Source organism: Canis aureus, chromosome 16 (genome assembly GCF_053574225.1).
Source record: "Canis aureus isolate CA01 chromosome 16, VMU_Caureus_v.1.0, whole genome shotgun sequence".
Taxonomy (NCBI): Eukaryota; Metazoa; Chordata; class Mammalia; order Carnivora; family Canidae; genus Canis; species Canis aureus.
The window spans coordinates 39,085,719-39,110,986 of NC_135626.1; the positions used below are offsets into that span (position 1 = coordinate 39,085,719).

Consider the following 25,268-nt stretch of genomic DNA (forward strand, 5'->3'; position numbering starts at 1 on the left):
TAAGGATTTCTAAGCATTTTACATATATGTATTTATTTGCTCCTCACAACAGTCCTAGGAGGTAGGTGCTATGATTTTCCCCATCACACAGATTAGGAAACTGAAACACAGAGAGACTAAGTAAGGAGCCCAAGTAGCGCAGCTGAAATTCAAACCAGGCAGTCTGGCCGCAGAGCCCGTGCTCCTCATCACCACATTCAATATTCCAGGCACCGGGCTAGACGTTTGCCAAATCCTCTCCATTTTGCAGTTGAGAAATCTGAGACTCAGAGCAGTTGAGCAACAGCTGAAGGTCACACAGCTGGGAAGCAATAGAGATGAGGTTCACAGTCAGCCAGGCTTCCGAGCATCTGCTCTCCCTCATCCACCTCTCATCCATCCTGCCAGATCCTTAGGCCCCCCAAGGCAAGTTTATTCAGTATCCTTATATTGCAATATCTCTTCAAGCAAGTCAGTTCCTTCTTCTGGGCCTCAGTTTCCCCATCTAGAGAATGATTGGGTTGGACCAGCTAATCTTTGAGGTCCCTTGCAGCTCTGTGAATCCACGATTCTTGAGGTTCAGTGCTTCTGGCTGGAAGGACAGACTTGTCTTGGGGTTGCATCCAGGGAGGCTGGGGATGGGAAACAGGGGGAGCTGCAAGAGGGGAGGAGGAGCTTTGGGGCCATGAGCCCAGGAAGATGGGGCAGTTGTATGAAACAGATGAGACAGAGAGAGAGAGAGAAGCCCTGGGTGAGGGGGCTCCCCAGTGAGTCTGTTCCTTCCTCCTAGGGGTCCTCCCTAAGTTCAGGGGAGACACATGAGAGCACTGGGCAAGGGAGCAGTGGCCAGGCCAGCAAGGAGCCGAGATAGAGCAGTTTGGGGAATTAACATTGCTGGGGTTTTGCTGTCTTTGTAAATATTCAGAGATGTCCAATTACTTTAGAAAAATGTATTTGAAGCCGAGATGGCGTGTTTGTGCGGTTGGCCTGGCTTCCTGTTCATGAGCATTCCTTTGAATTCCTCCATTCAGGAGCTGAGGATCGGCTTCCTGCCTGTACCGCATTAGGATGTGTACACCAGTGGGCCCAGTGCTTCTGTGCTCCTCTCGGGGACCCCTCTCACCCCACATATGTGCACACACAATCACCACTGCACCTTTTAACATTCGATGCTATTGCAACAGGCACTGCTCCACGCTGGCTGCGCCTGTGCTGGCTTCGCTTCCCCCGGGGTGTCTTGGCTAACAAATAATGCCCAGTGCATCCTGTGGAGGAGGGCAGTGTCATGTGCTTATTGTGAAATTAGAGAATGGGCTTCATCACCAGGCAAGCTCTCTTCACTTTGGAAAATTGATGGAATCACCTTTGCATGAGTGTCCCCACCCACCTCCCCCTGCCAGGCCCCCAGCTCTTGCTGTGCTGGGCCCTTCAGACAGCTCCTCATGCATCACAGCCTGGGCTAACCTCCTCTCTAGCTTGGGGGCATCAGAGCACCCTGATAGGACATGGATATAGGCAGGGGGTAGTGGCTGTCCCTTGATCCCCACTCCTCCACCATGGGTACATGGGCTGCTGCTGCAATAGGGATCAGGAGGGTGGGTCGTGGATGACCCTGGCTTTCAAGCTTCCAGCAAAAGGTGCAGCCTATCACATGGGTGCCATCTCAAGCCTCCTTCATCCAGCACGCTGTGGTCTGCGTGCCCGGGGGAGGCCTTCCCTCTAAACAACCAGGGAACTTGAAGGAAATGACAAAGCATCAGGGGCTCTGGTTTCAGACCGAGCAGGGACAGACGAGTAGACCAGTGAGTGTATGTTGCTAAAGGTCAGGGAGAGCTCCTAGCCATCGAGGTTATGGGGAAAACTTGGTTCTTTCCAAAGCTCAGCTCAGACCCATGTCTCTGGGTCACTGCTGCTGGCACAGGCTTGGGGCCTCTCCCACAAATTCTGGAAGGGCATTTGCAAGATGGGCACCCTGGGCTTCCCCTCCCGCTGCCTCTTTCGAGCCTCTTGGGCCTGTGTTGTTGGACAGGCTTGGAGAACACAGCTTGAAAGACCTCACAGCTCTGATCACCTCTGAGAAATGAAGAGCAGGGAAAGGAGAGAAGTGGGGGCGGTCAGGTGGGAAGTTGGGGTTTGCAAAACAAGAACGCACCCATTGGCCGTTTACCAAAAAATTTCCCCCTTTCTTTTAAAGCTGTTGCTCCCTCAAGGGAAAACTTGTATTTGTGTGTGAGTAAGCTGTGCTGTCTTAATGAACTGAAAGCAGGACAGGATGAGAGTTTTTTTTTTTTATCCTCACGACTAAGAACAAAAAGCAGCTCATTGGTCTTAGGCAGCCAGGGCTGTCACCACCCCCTGGCCCCTAACCTTCCTCCCTGCCCTCTCCTCCATCCGAGCAGAGTTGAGAGCTGAGAAGGGCTGGCCACACGTCATCCTCGCCCCAGAGTCCTGGCTGGGAGTGTGGCTTTGGCCAGGCAGAGGCGGCTGGCCGGGCCCGCAGGAAACACCACCCCTCCCTGAGGAGGGCCTCGGAGGGCAGCAGCCTGATGAGAGGTGGCAGGCGAGGGGCTGGTGTGCTTTCAGGGAGGCCTGGAGGCTGCCATTTCTTGCTGGCTCAGATGACAGTGGAAAAAGAGATGGAGGGAGGAATTCAGAGAGTTTGACCCATTGGCATCCCTCTCCCCTGCCAAGCCAAGTTGGGAAGTCTCCCCAGCATCTCTGGTCTCCGAAACAAAGCCCTGTTTTCTGGAAGACCTTGCTCCAGCCCTTGAATCTCAGGGAGGATGTCTTTCTAGGTTAGAAGGAGCTTCATTCAGAAGCTCCAGGCCCCCTCCATCAGTCTACCCGTTACCAGCTCTCTCCCCTTCACTCTAAGCGTGGACTGTCTCCTGACTTCCACTTTTGGTTTTTGGTCTGGGGGACAACAGACACGTGGTTTCAGAGTGTTGCAGGATTTGGTATAGCTCATCGGTCACAATGCTTTGCAACCCGGGTGGAGGTAGCTAGGGACCGGGGTGAAGCCTGGGCCGCGGCACCAGCTTTCCCCACGAGATTAAAAACTTCACAGCCGGGACGGCCTTTCTTCCCTCTGCAGCTCTTGGTGCCCGAGTCATGGGCTGCCTGGATCCGGCCCAGGGGCCCTGGGAGAGGTCCCACTAGTCCCGGCGGAGGAGCCTCCTACGGGGAGAAGGTGGTGGTGGTCTCGGCCTCCACGCTCATGGAGGAGCGCCGGGTGTGGCGGCAGGAAGACCACTGCCGGAGCTGCTCCTGGCTCAGGCAGCCGAGGTCCTTGAAGAGCTTGAAGAGGTCGCTTCTGAACTTGACACCAATGAAGGCGTATAAGAAAGGGTTGACGCAGCAGCGGACGCACGCCAGGCTGTAGGTGATGTCATAAGCGATGTTGAGCTGCTTGCTGAGCTCGCAGCTACCGCTGCCAGTGATGTTGAAGTTGGCCACTGTCTGGGCCAGGATCACCCCGTTGTAGGGCAGCTGGAAGGCTATGAAGACCACGACCACGGCAATGATGACCTTGATGGCCTTGTTGCGCTCAAAGTTGCGTGCCTGGAGCAGGGTGCGGATGATGACAAGGTAGCAGAAGCTCATGGCCCCCAGGGGGATCAGGAAGCCCACCACCATCTGCGCCACCTGGATGGTGATCAAGGCTTCCACCTGATTGGTGTTGAGGGAGCACCGCAGTGCTTGCTCACTGCTGCTCTTCTGGAGGCCGCTGTACAGCAGCTCCGGGGTGGAGAGCACCATGGCCAGCATCCAGATGCCCACACAGGAGAGCTTGCTGATGAAAAGGACGCGGGCACGGTGGCGGTGGGCCGAGACGGCCTGGACGATGGCCACGTAGCGGTCGATGCTGATGCAAAGAAGCAGCAGCATGCCGCTGAAGAAGCTTATCTTGTAGATGCCAAAGATGATCTTGCAAACGTGGACGCCGAACGTCCAGGACTTGGCCGCGCTGTATGCCCAGAAGGGAAGGGTCAGGAGGAAGAGGATGTCCGCCATGGCCAGGTTGAGCAGGTACGTATCTGTCATGGTCTTGAGCCTCTTGAAATAGATGTAGGTCAGCACGACCAGCCCGTTGCCCAGCAGGCCCATGAAGCAAATGATGGAGTACATGATTGGCAGGAACCAGGCTTTGAAGTTCCGCACGTCTTTCTTGAAGCATACAGACTCATACAGTGTATAGTCCACCGTGGTATTTTCTCCAATGTAGTCATCCGTGACCTCATCTTGGCACAAGCACACCTGCGGGGGAGGGGACAGGGCGACAGGATCCAGCTTAGCTAAGTGGGATCTAGCTCAGCTCAGCTCAGCTCATCTTGCTTCCCTGGGATTGTCCAGAGCACTGGTTTCAAATGTGGTACCTATCACAGGCATCTTACCATCACCTGCAAATTCTCAGACCCCACCTGAGACCTGCAGAATCAGAATCTTGGGGGTATGGGTGGGGCCCTGGAATCTATTTTTCTAAACTCTCCAGGTGGTTCTTTGGTTTGAAACCAGTGCTTCCCAAATTTTCACATGAATTACCTGGAGATCTTGTCAAAGTGCATGTCCTGATTTAATAGGCTGGGACCTGAGATTCTGCACTTCTCGTAAGTAGCCAAGGTCTGTTCTTGCCAACTCAGAGAGGCTTGACATGACGTGCCCCGATGGTGGACTGGAAAGCGTCTGTGCTTTGGGGTCACATGAGCCTCGGGTCAGATAAACAGACTTCGTCTCTGAGCCTCAAGTGGCCTCATCTGTGAAATGGAGATGACTACTGTCTCCCTCCCATGGCTGTGGTGAGGTGTGGAACCTCGGTTCTGGCACCTGGAAACTCCAGGAGAGTAGGAATGTGTGTCATTCATCTTGAGCCTCCTTTAGAATCAGCTAGAAAGAGTTTTCCAGGGAGCCTACAAAATACTTTAGCTTTTGAGGGAAAATCCACATCGGAGTTAAGGTTGAGGAGGGCCTGGAGCCAGTAGAGAGGAAGGCACATGCTCTGTTAAGAAGCCTGGAAACCCTGGTTTGGGGTGAGCTGCTGTGACATTGGGTGGTGAGTGACTTGCAGAATTCTACAGATCCCTGGGGCCCGAGGCACTATGCCCCGCACACAGCAGGGGCTCAGGCAATGTGGGCCCAAGCTCACAGAACTGCACAGCTGTGACAGGAGGGGATAAGGCACCGCTGGGCCACTGCCTCCTCAGCAGTGATGGAGTCCTCCCTGCACCCCAGGAAGAGCGTGTGGCTCTGTCTCCCACTCTCCCGCTGCGCTGCTCCCACCCTCTTCCCCTACCTCTCTGTCTCTTTCTTCCTCGCAGTCTCTTCCGGCAGATCCCAATCAGCCGGGCTCAGCTGCTCAGGGCTTTTTTTAGCCCATCTGCAGGGCAAGGTGAAGGTTCAGGCAGCCTGCTGTGATTTTATCAATGAAGGAGGGCACAGGCCCTTGTGCCTCTGTGCACCGTGGAGGCTGAGCCTGTGCAGGCTGGCAGCTGGGCTGCAAGACGGCTCACGAGCCCTCCTCTGGGAATTGGGCTCTGGGCAGCTCAACCTGATGGGTTTGCATGCAAGACTGGGGAGCTGGAGGGACATCAGAGATGAAGACAGGAGGTTTTTGGAGAACCTCACTCAAGGTCACACAGCCAGAGTGGAACCCAGTCTCTTCCTCACATCCTGTCTCTGTCTTTACCACTTCCAAATGCTGAATTTATCAGTCACAGAATGAGGACAAAATGATATCCAGAAGCCTTTTCTTTGGGCACTGCTATCTTGAGAAAAGTCAGCGGTAACCCTCTTTCCCTCATCTGGGAATGACCGCAGCCTGGGAGTCCTGAAGACACTGGCTGTTCTTGGCACCCATGGTCAGTCTCACAGTTTTAAGTCCGGGGTCCCTGGACATAAAGGGGTACACCCAGTCTCTGTGAAGTGTGCTCCGTACCACCCTGTCCTGCCTTCTTTTTCCACCCTTTACTACTTCCGGACTCCTTGATGCCTCTGCAGCCCACAGCTGCACCACATCCTGCCCCATCTGAGCTACCCCATCCCCCCAAGTAAAGAGAAGAATGAGCCCCAGCTGTCCCTCATCACCTCCCCAACCTTCCAGCCTCCACTTCTAGCAATACAGCCCCTCCCAGGTCCTGGAAATGGGAAGAAAGAGGGGAGGGAGTGGTGATGGGGAAGGGGGCCAGGCTGTAGGCTGTAGCCCAAGCTCCAGGGGGCCTCTGGGATGGGGTTTTGGGAACAGTGCCCAGCTTGGGGCCTGCCTCTGGCCAGAGCTCCTGGAAAGCTGCCCCTCTGGCCTCCAGACTTGGGGAAGAGCCAAATTCTGAAGGACTGCCTCCAGCTCTGGCCTTGGCCTCCCCCTCCCCCTCCAAGAGAGCTCCCACCCCCAACAAATGGCAGAGAGGAGACTATGAGTTACAGTTTCTTCTAACTCTGGCACTTGGTGGGGCCAGATTTCCTGTCTCCATTCCTGGGATTGAGAAGCAGAACATTGTAAATTGGGGGACTTTGCTCCTGCAGAGTTTGGGCCCTTATAAAGTATGTGCACTACCCCCACCCCCAGGTCTGGGGCCCCATCCTTCCTTCCTTCCCCACTAAATGGGGCTCAAATGGGCCTCTTTATTTCACAGAAAGGACTGGAGCTTCCAGGGGAGGCTTTGGCTGGACACTGGAGGAGGGAGACGGCTTTGGGATGATAGGATAGTAACCCATCCACCAGAGGAAAGTTTCTTCCCTCAGCTCATGTATGAAGTTTTGCACGCATGGCTGTGCACATGTCTGCACAGACTCCAGTGACCTCACAGCCTTTGCTTTGTGCAGTTTCTCTCCATAAACTCAGATGGGGCCCGCATTTCTGTATCCTGGATGGGGATAGTGGAAGTGTGGTGGTATCTTACTTTCCTCTGTGTTTTCATTTAAATGGAGGTGAGGACATTCAGAGACCATGTATGGCTTTGTAGGGTCACTCAGCAGATGGAGATGGGCAGCCATCAGCTTAAGGAGTGGAGAGTGTTTGTGTCTGGATCTATTTTCTTCCAGCAAGTGCCCACCTCCTCCTCAGGACCCTGGAGCTGGGGAGGGGTGGGCTTGGGGAGGGTGGGAGGGGGAGTGTGTGGAGAAGGGAACAGAGATTTTCTTGGCCACAGATCTCACCTGGAAAATGACAAGGAGAGCCACCACCAGCAGGCTTTTCATTGGTTTCCCTGCAGGAGACAAGGGGAGAAAGTTAATGCTTGGAGGGGACAGCTCTTTGTTATGAAAGAAAGCCTTAGGGAGGGGTAGGAACACTGTTGGGAACTTTCATCACAAGCCCCAGGCACCACGCTTGCCTGGGGCATCAGAACCAGATTGTGCCTTGAAGCGCCTGGCTGGCTGCCCAGTCTTGCCGCCCTCACCTCCTCTTCCTCCACTCTGAGGTCCCACAAAGGAGTGGGATTGGAATGCAGGGCAGCCCCCGCTCCCCACCCCCTTCTTGGCTCTTCAGGGCGTCTCTGGAGTTAGAAAGTCCACCCTGGTCCACACCACTCCTCAAGGCTGAGTTTTCAAATGACCCTGACTCCTGAGTCTGAGGGGCCCCTCCCACTTTGGGTTATGTGGGAAGCAAGGCCCTGAGGTGGTGGTGGTAAGGGTGTGCCTGCGTGCATGGGTGCGTGTGTGTGTGCATGTGTGTGTCCTGCACTGCTCCTGTGCCAGGAGCCATCGAGGAACATTTTTCCTGCATCCAGCCCCATCTGCTGCCCTGAATGTCTTCTAGGGGAGGCCAGCTAAGGAAATAGGCTGATGTCACAGGACTAGGTGGAGGAGTGTGGTTATTTCCTGGCATCTCAAGGATGGGAAAGTGCTTTGGGGACCCATCTGCTCCCCATAACCCCTCATTCAACTGACATTCATTAAGGCCACCTGGTGGTTTACTTGGTCTAATCCTCAGCCTGCCTGTGGAGCAGGGACCTCTTCCCTTTTATCCAATGCAGGCCCAGAATAAAAAAGGCACCCAGGAATTATGTCTTGATGAATGAATGAATGAATGAATAAGTGAATGAATGCCTGCTTCCCCTTCTTCCAGGAGAGAGAGCATCAGGGTGGCCTGAGGGGATGCTGTCCTATGACAGTGTGATACAATAGAGACTGTTCTCTGAGGTAACTACCCTTTTTGCTTCACTGAAGTGTGTATGTATGTTTGTTCTTTAACTTTTTTTTTTTTTAAGATTTTATTTATTTATTCATGAGAGACAGAGAGTGAGAGACAGAGAGAGAGATGGAGAGGCAGAGACACAGGCAGAGGGAGAAGCAGGCTCCCTACAGGGAGCCCTATACGGGACTCAATCCCTGGACTCCGGGACTCCAGGATCCTGCTCTGCGTGGAAGGCAGGCGCTAAACTGCTGAGCCACCCAGGGATCCCCTTTTCTTCAACTTGTTTCTAATCTAGGGCCTTGTGAGATGTGGGAAGATACTCCGCTACGGAAAGGGACCCAGCCCGGCCTACATTCTGGAAGTCAGGAGGCTCTCTTGAGTCTGAGCAGCAGGCAACAGGTTGAGACTCTGGGTTTGCAGAGGCCTGGTGTGCTGTGGACAGAGGACGGGCACCTGGCTGCTCACAGTTCTCCTTTGAGGCTGAGCTGAGGGCTGGAGTGGGAATTTATCTCCTCTGAGGACTGAGCAGGGAAGACTGTGCACAAGATAATTTATGTAGGAGTCTTATCTCACCTAACTATTTGGGAGTACCCAGAGGGCAGGAGTTGTGCTTTCTTACCTTTGTATAACCTAACCCTCAAGCTCCCAGCCAGGGCCTGGCCCACATGTCAGTAACCGGGGGATGCCACAAATGAATGCCAAGGTAGAGTTTGCAGGCTGGTCGCACCTTCAGTCTTAACAGGGACAGAGTAATGTTTGGAACTCTGTTTCAAGCACCTTCTGGAAGCTGGGAGCCCTCTTTCAGCAAGCAGGGTGTTCTGCTTCCCCAGTGGAAACAGCAGCGTGGCCAGTGATTCTGTCCTTGGCCACAGCACCACCTGCTGGAAGTCTCTCTGCATGACACCCAATTCACAGTATGCTCCAGGTGGAGCCCCTAAGGTGGGGAATTCTGGGCTTAGGGGTTCCTGGGCAAAGGAGGAAGGGCTTCAAGCCACATAAATAAAAAGGCATTTCTTTCACTGCAATCAAGTTATACTGCACACTACTGCTAGATACGTCTTTCTAAGGCAGAGCTCTGATGCCAACCCTCACCAGTCCTCCTCCTAAATCCTGAGGACTTCTCTCTGCAGCCCTAAGGAGGAAGCCCCCGAAGCTCAGTATGACAGTCAAGCCCCTCACTGCCTCTTGCACCTGCCTTCTTAGTTGTGTCTTCTCTTTCTGAGGACAGGTACCCACTGTCCTATTGGCCCTGAGTATCTGCAGTCCTAGAATAAATGGTTGTGCAACATTCTAGCTTCCTTCTCCCATCCTCCTTCCTTGCTGAATTACCCCAGGGAGACCCTGCTTAGTCCCACATCTCTACCTTAACTATGTTAGAGTTCAACACACCACTCATCCTCCACTGATTCATCCTGGTGTGAAGTGCTCTTTAAACATGTACAAGTCTTTCGTTACTCTAGAGAAAGCCTACTTTGACTGTCAGTGAGAACTGAGAAACCTCAAAGTTTTGATAAGTCACAACGGGTAAGATACAAGGAGTAAGAACTGTTTCTGTTTCACTCTATCAACCTCTTCTCTTGGGCCCTGTCCCATTTCTTTGCCACTGGTGGAGGGGAGGGGAAAGGAGGTGCAACCTGTGCTGTGTGTGTGTGTGTGTGTGTGTAGATGACTTCTTATTCCAGGTGTGTTGGAAGTGGAGGATGAATTAGGATTTGTAGTCCAAAATAGGGCGTTTTCAAGAAAGGTAACCAAATGGGAGTTTAGGGGAACTCTGGTGTGTGGCAGGAGCCTGGTCAGCAGCCATGAGTCAGATCATTCCTGTCTGTTGCAAAGTCATAAAGTGACGGGTCTTGGGCAGCAGCTTGGGTAAGGCCACTGTAGTTGGGAATCTTGGGGTTGAGAAGTAGATGACTTATATGTTGGGTATTTTCTGAGTTCTTGAGTTTCGAGTAATAATCATAACAAAAAAAAAATTCCCTAGAACTCCAATTTGAGCTCTCAGCAAGGGAAGCTGCCTTCTCATCTGGGAGGAGGGGATTGCCAGGTGGATTTGCTCTCCCAAATTTCAAACATTCATCCCCACATTTTCCAGTGCCTCTAGGGGATCATGGCTGCCCATTACATTAGCTGGCCCCCAAAGCCACCCCAGACTTTTTCTTTCTGGAATTCCTCACCTGTCACAACTTTTTTTTTGTGTGTGTGGATGGGTGGGTGGGTGGGTGAGTGTAATGGAAAGTGGGGAAGAAGCAGGGAAGCTGTAGGAGATTTGGAGGTGAGAAGCCTGGGGGACTCCCCTTTCAGATAATAGGCAGAGATGGAGGACAGCTGGTTGAGCCTTGTAGTCACTATGATATCAACTCCCTTACCCAGTGATATAATGCAAATCCAGTGAGCTCTCCCTCACTTTGCACCAAACTGTCCCATGTATGATCATTTCATCATCACAAAAGCCCTGAGGTAGGCATGACTGTAATCTCCATCTAAGTACTGAGAAAACTGAAGCCTAGTGAGATTAGCAAGTCTCCCAGAGTCTCACAGTTGGCCAGTAGTGGAGCTGGGCTTTAAATCCTTTGGTCTCCAGAAACCATACTCCTAACCTGCCTTTTGTGCTGCCTCGTGATCTTTGTGTATCTCTCCCTCATAACGTCCTGTGAGCGATGCCTTGTGATTCTCATGCTATGTTCCAGAAAATAGAGGCCCAGAGGGATTAAGGCACTTGCCTGGGGTCACACAGCTGCTAAGAGATGAATCTGAGATTTGACTGGAACTCTCACTACTGTCACATTACGTCTCTGAGGAGTCCTCAGTGTAGAGGGGCCTCCGAGGAGTGAGTGTGATGGGGAATCCTCATTTTCCCACATCTGGGGGGTCATCCAACTCTGTTGCTTCTAACCCCTAATATCCCAGAGCCGGCCCCACCTCTGCCCTGACATCAGCCATTGCTGCCACAGAGCTCCTTCTGAAAGGCAACTCGTGTCCTTTAACTCACCTGACTGAAAAAGAAAAAGCTTTGCTGGCTCCCCATCACTTTCAGGATGAAGCACACACCCCTCAGCAATACCACACATCATCTTAAAGGCTGGTCCTGCCTGTCCCTCTAGCCTTCCTTCTTACCTTTCTCCTTGGCCTGGCCACATTGTCAAACCCCCCTCAACTTGCTTCTTCCTTGCTTCTGTTAGCTTTGATCAGAGCTGGCTGGCTGGGAGGCCATAGGCTGAGTCCCCAGGCTATTCTGCTTGACTACCTTGGATCTTTTCTTTCTTTCTTTCTTTCTTTCTTTCTTTCTTTCTTTCTTTCTTTCTTTCTTTCTTTCTTTCTTTTCTTCCTTTTAAAGATTTTATATATCTATTCATGAGAGACACAGAGAGAGGCAGAGACATTGGCAGAGGGAGAAGTAGGCTCTATGCGGGGAGCCCGATTGGGGACTCGATCCCAGTACCCTGGGATCACGACCTGAGCCGAGGGCAGGTGCTCAACCACTGAGCCACCCAGGCTCCCCAGCTACCTTGGATTTTCAAAACATTGGATTTGAATGACTTTAGGTGTGGCTTGCACCCTCTGGCTTGCTCTGCTCCCCTCCACTTACTACACCTCACGCCCCTTCCCTCGTTTGTCTGGTTGGCCTCTGATGGAAATCAAGTCTGTGATCCCTGCTGCATCCTGCATCCCTCGTTCGTCCTTGTCTGGTTGGGTAACTTTTATACGCCTTTGAAAACCCAACTTCAATGCCTCTCTGACCCATGTTCACTACTTTACTTTGAGCTTCCCACGTGGCTCCCCCTCAGCCCATCAGCACTGAATCTCCCTCTATCCAATGGCTTTTTGACATGTGCATCTCTCCTCTTGCAAGACTGGTCATGCCCAAACTTCCCACTCAACGATAGTTGACCGGAAGAAGGTACCTCAGAGCAGAGATTTTCCCAGCAGCTCCCTGAGGCTGCAGGACTCCTCTCGTCCCCAGCCATGCTCCCAGGCCAGGGGGCTTTGGCCCTGTGTTCCTTTAACTTCCCTCTGCCACCATTTCAGGCCAAGTTAGGAGAGAGTAAGTCTCTCACAGGCTCATCTTTTTCTTTTCTCTATTTTGGAGAATTCTGAGGTCTTAAGGCTCCTCTCTCAAAGGTGGGGAGGGCGCCTCCGGGCTGCTCATTCAAATCATGAAAGAGACCAACTCAGCCCCGCTTTGGTGTTTTCATTTTGTGTAACAGAAACTCTGCCTCCTCATCCACCTCTTGCTCCCTGCTGGGCAGACAAAGAGAGAAAAACAGATCGTTCATGACCCACCTGCCCTCCCAACGGCCCAGAGTCCGTTCTGAGCAAAGCGTCTCTCAGTGGCTTCCCTTCCTACCAGTAGTTTAGACTTAGCCGTTGGGGTTCTCTCTCGGGTTGAGTGAGGCAGGCGACAACATCCCTTTCTCCTAAACCAGAGGTTATCCTCCCTCCCCGCATCAAAGCCTGTGAGGCTAGCACCCCAAACTCAGGTCTGGGGGTAGACCCTCAAGGGTAGACTGGAGCTGGTTTTCAGAAGCCCATGAGCCAGTTGGTGTGTACATCCCTCCCTGACTCCGTGTTCAGTCATTTCATGCCTTGAAATAGTCTGAGCTTAAAATCAACCGGGGGAGGGGGTATGGGGAGGACGGCAGGGAAGAATTTACACTATAGAAATTGGCAAGAACTAGCAATTGGGGCTCTTCCTCCTTTTCTAGGAGAGCAGGTTTTCCAACATTTCCCAGCATACCACTGGGACACTGCTTGGTTTCCTTCATGGAGATCTCACAGAGGGTCAGGAACCAGTCCTCAGTGGGTGATGTCTGCATTCTGTGATTGTGGTTAAGTGGGATGGGGGTCTGGGGAGTGAGATTAGGGAGTGGGCCGCTGGGAAGACAGGCAGTTGGGAGCGATTTTTAAAAACTAAAATCAACTCTGAGTTCTTGATGCCATTTATTCATTCATTCATTCACTCCACAAACTTTCTGCTCACCCCACCCCCTCCTCCCCCAAGCATCTGAGATGGAGATGCAAGGATCAGTCTCCACCTCCCAGGTTGGGTGGCTACCTTAACCCCTTTCCAGGTGATCGCTGGGCCCACCCCGAGTTCTGGGTAGGTCGAGGGTAGACAGAATCAAGGCAAGAGGCTGTGGTGTGGTGGGAGGAGTATGAGGACAGCACAGGGCGCACCAGTGAACCTTCACTTTTTAAAGCCAACCTCTTGCGGCTTTGAGGCCGCCGTGGTGCTTTGCTTGCTGGTGAGAACGAACCATCCAGGAACTTGGCCCTTTGTAGCCTCAGTCGGGTCTGATTTCACAGCTGAGATTTATAAATGGGGTGTCCAGAGGTGGACGTACACCTCAGAACCTTCTCAGAACTTCTTTTGTAATCCCTCTTGTTAAAAGGGTTAGAACTGAGGATGGGCTTTTTAAAGGGAAGAGCCATCTGCCAGGGCAGAAAAACTAAAGAAGTGAGGCAGGGACCATGCTGGAGGCTTGGGCTGTGACTTCTCTGAGGTGAATGCCCTACTGCTGTCCTGTTTCCTGTTGCCCACCTACCCTTTAACTGGTGAGAGGCGTCAGCAAAGCCAGGGGGATGTATGGCCTGCTTACCTAGTCCTGCTGGCACAAAGTGTCACCTTTCATTTGCTCCTAAGGGAACAGAACTTCTGATCCCTGCTTAGCAGGTGAGAAAGGTAGAAAGCAGAGGAAGGAAGAGGAATGGAGGGTTTGGAACCCTCTGAGGACTTTGTCCCTGATGAAACAGGTCCCAGGGAGCCTCACCCGTCACCCCAACCTGAGATGAAAACAGGCACCCTCTTGGGCCACCTGGGTGGCTCAGTGATTGAGCATCTGCCTTCAGCTCAGGTCATGATCCCGGAGTCCTGGGATTGAGTCCGGCATCGGGTTCCCCACTGGGAGCCTGTTTCTCCCTCTGCCTATGTCTCTGCCTCTCTCTGTGTGTCTCTCAAGAATAAATAAATAAAATCTTAAAAAAAAAAAAAAGGAAAACAGATACCCTCCATATCACCACCAACCCCAGCCCTGCAACCTTCTCCAGTCCCTACTATTCTAGAAAGACACAACCTCGCCACTCTCCTCCCATTCTTTCCTGGTACCAGTGGTTACCCTTTTCCCCAGGTCTGAAAGGTGCATCCATTGTGTCTGGGAGAACAGAGTGGCATTCTCTGGAAGCAGACAGATTCCCACCAAGGCAGAACCCAATTTCTCTAGGAAGCTCCCCCATGCCTTCCATCCCCCTCTTCCACCTCAAAGTCCAGTTGGATGTCAGAATGACCTAGAACTGCTCTTTCTCGCATAGGGAGGTTCACTCACCCAGGTCCATGACACTCTTTGGGCAGCTGAAACCACACAGGAAGGCTGTGCCGAGTCTTGAGCTCCCACTGTCTGGGGAGGAAGTGCTTTTAAGTTGTGAGAGGAGCCACCCTTTTCTCTGCCCCTCCTACCCCATCTCTTCCCTCCAATCCGAACTTAAAACCAGGGTGCCTACAGTGCTTTCTAGAACCAAGATGAGAAGGTGACAGTGACAGCCCACTCACTGGTCATAGGATCATGAATCATCAGGTTATTTATATTCAAAAAGCCCCCTGTGTAGCCCAGCAGACAAGGATCCCAGCCCGAGGTGAGAGAATAAGGGCCAGTTATTGGTTTGATGCATGTCTATAGCCTGAATACAACGGGCCAGGGACTCAGAGGTGAGTGAGGGATTATCCCCATCCCTCCTTGGTCCTGCTCAATGTCACAGAAAACTACATTTCTCAAACTATTCTGCCTTCCAGCCTCTTGGGTATGTTTGGCCAATGGGAGATACTGCAGACGAAGGTATGTCGGAATGTTTCTGGCAGCCTTATTGAGATATAGCTCACATATAAATTTAAAATTCACCCTTTTAAAGTGTACCAATCACTAGTTCTGTATAGTCACAGAGTTGTGCGACCATTGTCACCATCAATTTTAGAACATTTGTTTTATTACTTGCCTCTATTCATCAACAATGATGCCCTATCTCCCCTCCAACCCTAACCTTGCCCCCAGCCTCCAGTAGCCACCAATCTTTCTATCTCTGTAGATTTGACTCTTGTAAACACTTCACATAAATAGATTTATATAATATGTGGCCTTTATGCCTGGCTTCTTGCACTTAGCATAGTATTTTAAAGGTTCATCCATGTCTCATATCCTCCTTGCTTTTTTATGGCTCAGTAATATTCCATCATATGGATATACCACATTTTGTTTATCCATTACCAGTTCAACATTTGGATTGTTTTGACTTTTTGGCTTTTATAAATAATGCTATGAACATTCATGTACAAGTTTTTGTGTGGACAAATGTTTATATTTTCTCTTGGGTACATACCTAGGAGTGGAATTGCTGGGTCATATGGCAATTCCATGTTTAACGGTTTGTTTGTTTTTAAAAGATTTTATTTATTTATTCATGAGAGACACAAAGAAAGGCAGAGGCAGAGGGAGAAGCAGGCTCCTTGCAGGGAGCCTGACACGGGACTCAATCCCTAGACCCCAAATCAGACCCCAGGTCAAAAGCAGATGCTCAACCCTGAGCCACTCGGGGGTCCCCCCCTTTTTTTTAAGGATTTGTTTATTTTAAAAAAAAGGATTTGTTTATTTATTTGACAGAGGAAGAGTGTGTGTGTGTGCGTGTGTGTGTGTGCGCAAAGGAGGGAGGGATAGAGACAGAGGGAGAGATCTCAAGCAGATTTCACACTAAGCGCAGAGCCTGACACGAGGCTTTATCTCATGACCTCGAGATCATGAGTTGAACTGAAGTGAAGAGTTGCTTAACTGAGCCACCCAGGTGCCCCTCATGTTTAACATTTTGAAGAACAAACTATTTCCCAAAGTGGCCTCATGATTTTACATTCCTGTATGTAATATATGAAGGTTTCATATAGGGTTGAATATATAGAGGATCTTTTGCAAAACCTGTTATTGTCTTTTTGATTCTAGTTTTCTAGTGGTTATGAGATGGTATCTCATTGTGGTTTTGATTTGCATTATCCTAATTATGTTGAGCAGCTTTTCATGTCCTTATTGACCATCTCTGTATTTTCTTTGGAGATATGTCTGTTTAAATCATTTGCCCACTTTTAAACTTTTTTTTTATTGGCAGTTGTAAGAATTTCTTATGTATTCTAGATACAAGTCCTTTATTGAATATATGACTTGTAAATATTTTCTTTCATTCTGTGAAATATCTTTTCACCTTCTTGATGGTGTCCTTTGAAGCATACAACTTTAAAGTTTTAGGGCCCAATTCACTTATTTTCTTTCATCACTTGTGCTCTTGGCATTCTATCTACAAAACCATTACCTAATTCAAGTCCAAGAAGATTTAATTTATTCCTGTTTTCTTCTGAGAGTTTTGTACTTTCAGCTTTAACATTTAGCTCTGATCCATTTTAAGTTAATTTCTAGATCTTTTCCTTTGTATTCTCAGTATGTTAGAATTTGTTAAATGTTTCTTTTGAGTTTACCTTTTTTTTTTTTTTGTCTTTTGTTCGATTAAATATGGTGTATTATGTAGATTGATTTTTGTATGTTGAACCAACCTTGAATTCCTGGGATGAATCACTGGGTCATGGTGATTTTTTTTTTTTTAATATGTTGCTGGATTGGGGTCTTAATATTTTGTTGAGGATATTTTTGCATCTATATTTATAAGGGATAATTGTAGTTTAAATTTTTTTAAAATTTACTTATGATAGTCACAGAGAGAGAGAGAGAGAGAGACAGAGACACAGGCAGAGGGAGAAGCAGGCTCCATGCACCAGGACCCTGACGTGGGATTCAATCCCGGGTCTCCAGGATCGCGCCCTGGGCCAAAGGCAGGCGCTAAACCGCTGCGCCACCCAGGGATCCCTAATTGTAGTTTTATTTTCTTGTGATGCCTTTGTGTGGTTTGGATATCTGGATAAGTCTAGTTAAAGATCTGTCAATTTTGTTAATCTCTTCAACATACTAATTTTTGGTTTTACTGATTTACTTTTTCCTATTCTCTATTTCATTTGGTTCCATTCTTGTCTTTACTACTTCTTTTCTTCTGCTTGATTCAGGTTTAGTTTGGTCTTCTTTTTCTGATTTCTTAAGGTGAAATGTTAGGTTCTTTATATGAGATCTTTCTTCTTCTTTTTTCCTTTAAGATAGGCATTTATAGCTATATATTTCCAAGCACTTACTTAGCTGCATCCCATAGGTGTTGATATATTGTGTTTTCATTTTCATTCATCTCAAAGTATTTTCTAATTTCCCTTATGAATTCTTTGGTCCATTGATTGTTTAGGAGTGTGCTGTTTGATTTCCATATATCTGTGGATTCTTAAATTTTCCTTCTGGTATTTTTAAAATTTTTAAAGGAGATTTTCCTCTTTTTTAAAAAAGATTTTATTTATTTCTTCATTAGAGAAAGAGACAGAGGCAGAGACATAGGTAGAGGGAGAAGCAGGCTCCCTCCAGGGAGCCTGATGCGGAGCTTGATCCTAGGACCCTGAGATCACCACCTGAGCCACAGGCAGATGCTCAACCACTGAGCCACTCAGGTGACCCTTTTCCTTCTGTTATTGATTGTGGTCAGAGATTTTAATTTATATGATCTCAATTCTTTTAAATTTATTGAGATTCATATTATATCCTAAATGAGGTCTATCTTGGAGAATGTTCCATGAACACCTGAAAAGAATATGTATTCTGCTGTTGTTGGGTGAAGTAGTCTATAGTAGCTGTCAGGCCCAGTTGATTTATAGTGTTGTTCAAGTTTTCTGTTGCCTTATTGATCTACTTCATGGTTGTTATATCCATTATTAAAAGTAGAATATTGAAGTCTCCAACCATGATTGTTGAATTGTGTATTTCTCCCTTCAATTCTGTCAATGTTTTCTTCATGTGTTTTGGCTCTGTGTTTTAGGTACCTATGTGTTTGTTTGTTACATCTTCTTGACAGATTGACCTTTTTATTTTTTATTTTTTTAAATTTTTATTTATTTATGATAGTCACAGAGAGAGAGAGAGAGAGGCAGAGACATAGGCAGAGGGAGAAGCAGGCTCCATGCACCAGAAGCCCGATGTGGGATTCGATCCCGGGTCTCCAGGATCGCGCCCTGGGCCAAAGGCAGGCGCCAAACCGCTGCGCCACCCAGGGATCCCTTTTTTTTTAAATTTTTATTTATTTATGATAGCAGATTGACCTTTTTATCATTATAAAATGTTCTTCTTTGTCTCTATAATCAATTTTTGTCTCAAGGTCTATTTTGTCTGATATCAGTATAGTTTTTCAAACTCCTCTTTGGGTGTTGTTTGGGCGGTATAGCTTTTTCCATCACAGGGATGTTTCCTTCTCTGCTCCTGGTAGCATCCCCAGTGGTAGCTACCTGTCTGTGATCCTAGAGACCATCAGCCAGCCCCTACCTCTGTGGTACCAGCACCAGATAAGTATCCCCACCTTGGCCCCAGCTCCTGCCCTAGTTTCTGAGCTCTGGTAATACTATCTTCTCCCTGTGTCCCTTCAGCTCCAGGGAATACTGGCAACTTCCTGCTGTTATTAATCTCTTGGTGGCTTCACAATGCTTTGTTAGACTTCTCAGCTTTTCCATCACCTGCATAACTGGCTCCCTATATTATTTTTTATAAATCTTTTATTTATTTATTCATGAGAGACACAGAGAGAGAGGCAGAGACATATGCAGAGGGAGAAGCAGGCTCCCTCTGGGGAGCCTAATGTGGGACTCGATCCCAGGACCCTGAGATCACAACCTGAGCCAAAGGCAGATAGTCACTGAAATACCCAGGTGCCCTGGCTCCCTCTATTAAATTGCTTTGTTTTGAATACCTAGAGTGAGTCTTGTTTGCTTCAGCCTTGACTGATACAAAATGCTTCCTGTCCCCAAAAAGTTTTTTTCCCCAAAAAGTTTAAGGTACAGAAGAAATTAAGGTGAGATTATACCCCTGTTCCTTACAATTATGACCAAGACCAAGCATAACATGATGCTTTACCTAAAATAAGGGAAAGAAATCCAAGATTGCATAGCGCAGGAAGGCAGATGGACATGTAGATAGAATGGAATTTCTTCTTCCCAAATTGATGAACATTCTGTTGGTGTGTAGTGCCATGAGCTTAGTCCCCTGGATGATCGTGGGCAAGTTGCTTCCCTTCTCTGGGCCTTATTTTTCTCAAGTGTAAAGTGGGGAGATTGGGCTGCCTAGCAGACACCTATGCTTTGGCATCTGAGACTGAAGTGCAGGACTTATCTTGTGGCATCCTGCTTATTGCTTAACCACTCCCATTATCCCAAATCTCCCAAATGGAAGCATGAGAAGCCCTCATTGAACCTTCCCTCCAGGCCAAAGGTTTTGACTACTCTCATCATTGGCATTTGGAGCCCATTTGCTTTCAGGGATATAGGAAATCTCTTGAATTAGGTGGAAAGGACTCTTAGGGGTTATATCTGGGCAGGGTGTTGGTAAGGAAGAGCAGGCAACTTCAATTTGGAATTATTCCAGAAGCTTCCTCCTGCAGCCCTTTTCCATGTGCCAGACGCTTCTAAGAAAAACTGAGAGGCATAAGACCTGTGTTCCAGCCTTGCCTCTGCTGTAACTTTGGGCAAGTCAACTTCTCTTTCTAGTTCTTGGCCACCCAACTGAAAATCATGGGATTGGATCACTTAAGGTCCAGGCTCTCTTTTCAGGATATTTCTTATTATTCCCAAGGATTCTCTAGCTGATGTAGGCCCTCATAGAAGGTCCAAAAGTATACTGGGAAGGACTGGAGAATTTTGTGGCAGATGCAGCACGTTGTTGGGGTAGAGGGATAAGGGGCTGCTCATTCTGGTCTCCTTAGCAGCCTCTGCCTGATGCTAAGTGGTGGTGCTCATTCCAAACACTTTTACTCCTATCCCTGTCCTGCCCAGCCCCTTTGACTCTGGCTATGTGGACATTGCATGTTGTGGTCTGGAAGACTCCGGTTTCAGTTTCTGGTCTCTGAGCAAGACCATGGGGATTCCCCAGTATTTTTCAACACTAATTGTGAGCTTTCCTTCTTTATGATAGCATGTGATTAGTGACTATTCACTGTGAACACTTTCTTTATGGATGGTACAGTATAGGAGGAGTCCAGTTTGACTAAACTGGGCTCCAGGTCCCATCCCATCCATGGAGGCCCAGGATGGCCCACCTCCACCGCCCTTTCTTCTCTGAACTTCCATTGCAGTTTACTCTGGGGACACCCAAATTGGCATATGCAGCAACGGCATGTGAACTATTTTCTATTCTGGAGTAACTTTATGCTTCTTGAAACCAAAATTGTGCTGTGTACTTTTCTGGGTCATCTTTGCATTGCTTCAAACAGTGCTATGATTTTAAAAATCAATTTTAAAATGTAGCTTGATATAGTTCAATAATAGTTCAATAATGGGTCCCGTGGTTGATGTCCTCTATCATGGAATGTTCTGTATCATCCCACTTTTTTGGAGCATGTGTTGCATGTCTAGCAAGAGACCAGAAGCCAGCTTCTCGAGACTGCTGCTTCTTTCCTTATGAGAATCTTTTTTTTTTTCTTAAGATATATTTGAGAGAGAGAGAGAGAGGTGAGAAGGAGAGAACATGAGCAGGAAGAGGGGCAGAAGGAGAGAGAGAATCTCCAGCAGACTCCCTGCCGAGCACAGAGCCCAACATGGGGCTTGATCTCACCACCCTGAGCTCATGACTTAAGCTGAAATCAAGAGTTGGATGTTTAACTGACTGAGTTACCCAGGTGCTCACTCTCCAGATTTTTTTCCTTCTGGAGAATCTTAAAAGTCAAAGCAAGGACTTTGCTTCCAGAAGTGAAGTCCCTTACTGATGCTTACTTAGGGTTTTGTGGGATTGGGCTCCATTGTGTTCAAGCTATGCCAAGGATGCTTAGTCTTATAAATGAGGGTGAGTTCTTTGAGTTTATGTTCTCCATTTGGAGTGCAATGAATACTCCAAAGTGTCCGTACAAAAGATATGTCCATAAGAGAAGCAGTGTGCTTGCTTATATCCAGAATATCTTTCGACCATTCTAGGTCTTTGGTCCTTTAGAGACTGATTGCCTCACAGAAATGGAGGCCGTTCAACACTGAATGCCTGATCAGCAGGTGCCTAATAAGCATTTAATTGATTAATAAAGTGACTTTCCTAAGATGAAAGCACTCTCTCCACCTTTCTTGGGAAGTCCTTTTTTCCTTTTAAATTGACTTTCTTGAGTTGACTACAGACGCTGGTCTCAGCAGCAGCTTGAATAGGACCTGTATTATGGCAGAGCAGAGAACACCTTGGTCACAGGGAATAGGCGCCAGGACATCTATTTTGGTTCTACAGTGACTTCATTTATTCACTTTACAAATATGTTTGACAAGCACTTATGTGTCAGGAATGGCTCTGGACTCTATACAGCAATGAACACCCATGGTCCCTAGCATTACCTAGCTCTCTCAGGGCATATTGGGTGTATTAGTCAGCTCAGGCTGACAAAATACCATACATTGGGTGGCTCAAACAATTGAAACTTATTTTATCACACTTCTGGAGGCTGGGAGTTGCAGATCAGGGGCCAACAGAGTCAGCCTCTTTTCTCAGCTTGCAAGATGGCTACCTTCTCACTATGTCCTCACATGGCCTTTTCTCAGTGTGCAAAAGGGGGAAGGGGAGGGGTTAGAGAGAGAGAAAGTCAGGCCTCTGATCTCTCTTCTTATAAGGACATTAATCCTATTGGATCAGGGCTCCACTCTTATGATCTTATTTAACCTTAATTACTTCCTTAGAGGCTCCAACACCAAAATGTTGTCATCTTAGGGGTTAGGGCTTCCATACATGGATTTTGGAGGGACACAAACATTTGTTCCATAGCAGTGGGGAAGATGGAAAAATGAAGAGGCAATTTAAAAGTACAAGCACTAAAAGCATAAAAACATGCATGAAAAGGTATGCATTCAACTCAATATGAGAAGGGAAGAGGACACAAATACAGAGGTATCCAGGAATATCATGGTATTATTCTGTATACCTTGATGTATTAAATATTTCATAATATTTAGTAAGAACTAATGGGTGGGGGTGAGGCAAGCCCAAGATGCCACAGGAGCACATAGGGAGAAAAGTGCCATCTAAGAGCAGTAGGAGTAACCCAGGGGAAGAAAGGAGGATCGTGACGAGTGGTCAGTAGCAAGTGCCAAGGCCAGAAGTTTTGCTCAGCAGACCTTGAACAGGCTGCTTATGTTCTCAGAATTGCTCAGTTTGGGAGTTCAGGACCCTGGGAGAGCCCCACTGTTTAACCTGGCCTTCTTGCAGGGGAGATGTAGCCTGTGGGCCAGATTTTTGGCCTTTGTTACCTGAGCAATGGGAGGTTGTGTTTGGCACACATCTTTTGCTTTTGCTGTGTCTTCAGAGCAAATCTCTCTTTGCCGTTGTGATGTGTCAACAGATGGTGTGCAAAGCATTTCCTAGAGTTGACTGTTCCCCACTAGTCTATTTGTCTATTTGTCTATTCATCCATTCATCCAACATCCACTTACTGAGCTCCTGCTCTGCCAGGTATTTGGTCAAGTGCTAGGACTTAAAGATCTAATAAGCCATGGTCAACTACAGATCACAGAGCATGCCAACTAGTGGGAAATAAGAAGTGACCACATTTGCATGGGGCTTCCATATTTCTAAGTGCATTCTTATGTCTTATCCACGTAACCTTCATGGTTTCTCTATTTGCTAGGTTTCAATTTTCTGATTGAGGAAACTGAGATCTCAAAGAGAAGTGACTTGACCTTTGACTCCAAGCTAAAGGGCTTTTCGCATCATGCCAGGCTGACACCAGGCATGACCTGAAGGACTCAGGCCATGGTTGTCCCCTCCTTGCTTGGAAGGGGACAAGGCTCTCAGACAAGGCTTTCCGCACCTCGTCTCTGAGAATGTGTGCTCTGCTTTTGGGGAAGTCCTACCCATGAACAAAAGTTTCTAAGAAGGAGCAGGGAAGAGGATCTGGAAGAAACCTTCCTAGTTACTCAGTTCAACCACACACTGACGACTTGGTGGCCTAGAGGGTAAAGAATAACATAGTTAAGCTGTTTCTGTCTGTAAAGCCCTGACCATGGCCTTACTGTTTCTTACCAATTTTTGGACCCACCTTGTATCCTTTTAATGAACTCCTTTTTCTGAATCAATTAGCTTAGGTTGCATTTTCCAATTAAGAACCTAGGCTGCTAGAATTTGTAAAGAGCGATGGACTATTTACTTATGTGACCCACCCAGTCTTCTCAAGTGAAATGGGGCCCATATGCAAATTCTGTCAACAAACTGGAACAATACTGATTCTTCAAGATAAGATTCTAGGGGCCTAGGTTAGATGAACCCGTCTTATCGTGTATATTAAATGAGATATGCAGAATATATGTATGATATTGACTGAATCCAGAATCTAGAAGAAATTAAAAAATACCAAAGGCATGTCAGAAAACAGTATTAAAAAGTCTGGATTTGGGGGATCCCTGGATGGCTCAGCGGTTTGGCGCCTGCCTTTGGCCCAGGGTGCGATCCTGGAGTCCCAGGATCGAGTCCTGCGTCGGGCTCCTGGCATGGAGCCTGCTTCTCCCTCTGCCTGTGTTTCTACCTCTCCCTCTCTCTCTCTCTCTCTCTCTCTGTCTATCATGAATAAATAAAATAAAAAAATCTTTAAAAAAGTCTGAATTTGGGGCTCCTGGGTGGCTCAGTTAGTGAAGCAACTCCCTTTGGCTCACGTCATGATCCTGGGGTCCTGGGGTCAAGCCTGTGGGGAGCCTGCTTCTCCCTCTCCCTCTGCTCATGCTCTCTTTCTCTGCCAAATAAATAAATAAAATCTTTTAAAAAAGTCTACATTCCCCTCTCTCATGGCTGAAATCTCTCAAAAACGTTAATAAAAGCGCATTTATCTTTGTCAAGCTTACGCATGAACTGAAACATCAGATCACAAAATAAGGTGAGCAGAGTGCAGGAGCAGTGGACACTGAGCAGGAGTGTGCTAGGAGGCATGGTCGCTGCATGTGACCCTGATGGATAGTATATTTGAAAGTTCCTAAGAGTAAATCATAACAGTTCTTATCACCAGAAAAAATTTTTTTGTATCTATGAGACGGTAGATGTTAACAAATTGTGGTAATCATTTCATATTTCTAATATGTATTACATCAAGTCACTATGCTATGTACCTTGAACTTAATACAGTACTGGATGTCTATTATATCTCAGTAAAACTGGAAAAATTGTAAAAAAAAAAAAAAAGGAATAACTTAGCTGACCATAAACTCATGACCCTGTTACCATAAGAAAGAACAGGGTGAATCTTGAGCAGGGCAAGAAAGAATGGAGATCTTCTTGAGAAGGTGTGATCTGGAAAGATCTAACAGAAGGAAGCACACCCCGAGTCCCCTGGAGGGAGCCAGACCTGTAGAAACACAGTCCCACCTTTCCCGCAGCTAGAGCCCTGGTCAAAGTACCAATTTCTTGGCTCTACCCAAGATGTCCTACAACTTCCATAACATTCTGGGCAAGTAGATCAGTCCAGGATGGAACCTCTTATTCCTCCCTCCATCTCCAACCCCTGTTTTTTTTTACTTGGGAACAATCTATTCCCATGTGAAGCCAAGGAGAGTGGGCCTCCCTCAGTGCTGGGTAACTTGTATAGATTTAGGGTTCCAGCCAGCAAGGGACACCCCAAAGTTGAGAAAGGTTCTGCTTTGAACTTACCCTGGAAGTTTGTAATCTTCAAATCCAAAGAAGAAGCTCTCTTAATTCCAGCGTATGTGTATATTTTTTGTCGGTTGGTCAGTATTAAGAATTATATCTGGAGAGAGGCTATAATCTTTTTAGGGCGTAGGGCCCCTTTTAGGTCTTTAGCAGGCTCTGGGCCACCATGAAGGAAAGGATAAGGCAACAGAATGAAGTGAGGAGCTGTGGGCCTGCAGGGGGAAGGAGGCAGCTCTCTAGGAGGAAGAAAAGGGAAGAAAGGACAGGCACAGACTAGCATGAGGCCTCAGGTCACCCTGACACCTGTTGCCACGGCCTGGTGGTGGTTTCCTGCCGCTTGTCGGGACACGCGTGCACAGAGTACACGATGGGTTTGCCTTAACAAGAAGATGCTTCCTGTTTTGCCACCT

General features: G+C 48.0%; 1 protein-coding gene across 2 annotated transcripts; it reads right to left on the reverse strand.

Annotated features, from left to right (window-relative positions):
- Window positions 1-25,176, reverse strand: CCR7 (C-C motif chemokine receptor 7). 2 transcript variants are annotated; one of them, XM_077853148.1, is made up of 4 exons: window positions 24,859-25,172; window positions 14,428-14,499; window positions 7,129-7,178; window positions 1-4,236 (listed from the first exon to the last, which is right to left on the reverse strand). In XM_077853148.1, exons 2-4 carry the CDS (start codon window positions 14,435-14,437, stop codon window positions 3,157-3,159), a joined length of 1,140 nt encoding a protein of 379 aa, XP_077709274.1. In that variant the 5' UTR covers window positions 14,438-14,499; window positions 24,859-25,172; the 3' UTR covers window positions 1-3,156. The 2 variants fall into 2 exon arrangements, with proteins under 2 accessions (XP_077709274.1, XP_077709275.1); XM_077853149.1 differs by lacking the exon at window positions 14,428-14,499 and having other exon boundaries at window positions 24,859-25,176.
- Window positions 25,177-25,268: the final 92 nt, after the last annotated feature.

Coding starts and splice junctions, on each gene's coding strand:
- CCR7 (XM_077853148.1), bottom strand. Junction 4,237..7,128: donor CTCTCCTTGTCATTTTCCAG/GTGAGATCTGTG, acceptor CCTCCCCCGCAG/GTGTGCTTGTGCCAAGATGA.